Below are 839 nucleotides of genomic sequence, written 5' to 3' on the forward strand. Positions count from 1 at the left end.
AGGAAAAAACAAATGAGGGTAGATTCACTCAGGGTGGATTTCATAATCATATTTGTTTATCCACTCACCTACTGATGGCCACTTGAGTTACTTCTACCTCTTGGCTCTTGTAAATAGCTCTGGACCTATGGTTGTGCACATACCTTTCCAAGACACTATCTTCCACCCACTCTTCTGACTATATATCCAGAAGTGAAATTGCTCCCTCTCTCCCTCCCTCCCTCCCTCTCTAATTTTCAGAGGACTCACACACTGTTTTCCATAGTAACGGCGTGTGCATGTGCTTTTGTAAATCCCAGCGAAATGCGGGATCATAAATAACCTGCTGGAGGAAGAAGGAAACTGCCGGTCCACTTTCTGAATCTGTACCCCAGTATCGATGTGCAGAAAACTTGGAAAGAGCAAACGTTCCAGGAGACCGGACAGGTTCCCGAGGAAGGTCCTCCATTGAGAGCTAAGATTTGCCCGGAAGCTGATGCCACCTGGCCAGAGGTGAGGCCCTGGCGATCAGACGGAGGGAAGAGGATTCCGCGGGGTGACGCGTCCAAGAGCTATCCGGACGCGGCCACACCCTTCCCCCCCACACACACACACCCGCCCAACCTTCTAAACCATCTACGTCATCAGCAACTCCTCTCTATTGGCTGACGCCTCTACCTCTCTTTGGCAGAGGCCCAATGAGGAAGTTCCTGTAAGAACTCTTTTGAATAATAAACTACGCCCATGACGTCCCGGCGGGTGATTGGCTGCGGCGGCACGAGGCGGGGCGAGGCTCGGGCGGCGGCGAGTGCGGCGGCTGCCGCGGCTTAGAGAGTGCTCGCGCGCGCGCAGGCGAGGGT

The 839-nt window shown here is 53.6% G+C and overlaps 1 protein-coding gene across 1 annotated transcript in view; it reads left to right on the plus strand.

Annotated features, from left to right (window-relative positions):
* The first annotated feature begins 723 nt into the window (after positions 1 to 723).
* Positions 724 to 839, plus strand: part of Ehd4 (EH-domain containing 4) — a 52,226-nt gene continuing 52,110 nt past the window's right edge. The window contains exon 1 of the mRNA XM_013009989.1: positions 724 to 787. Coding sequence (XP_012865443.1) covers positions 724 to 787 — 64 coding nt within the window. The remainder of the gene's footprint in view (positions 788 to 839) is intronic.

Source organism: Dipodomys ordii, unplaced genomic scaffold, assembly GCF_000151885.1.
Source record: "Dipodomys ordii isolate 6190 unplaced genomic scaffold, Dord_2.0 Scaffold11, whole genome shotgun sequence".
Lineage (NCBI taxonomy): Eukaryota > Metazoa > Chordata > Mammalia > Rodentia > Heteromyidae > Dipodomys > Dipodomys ordii.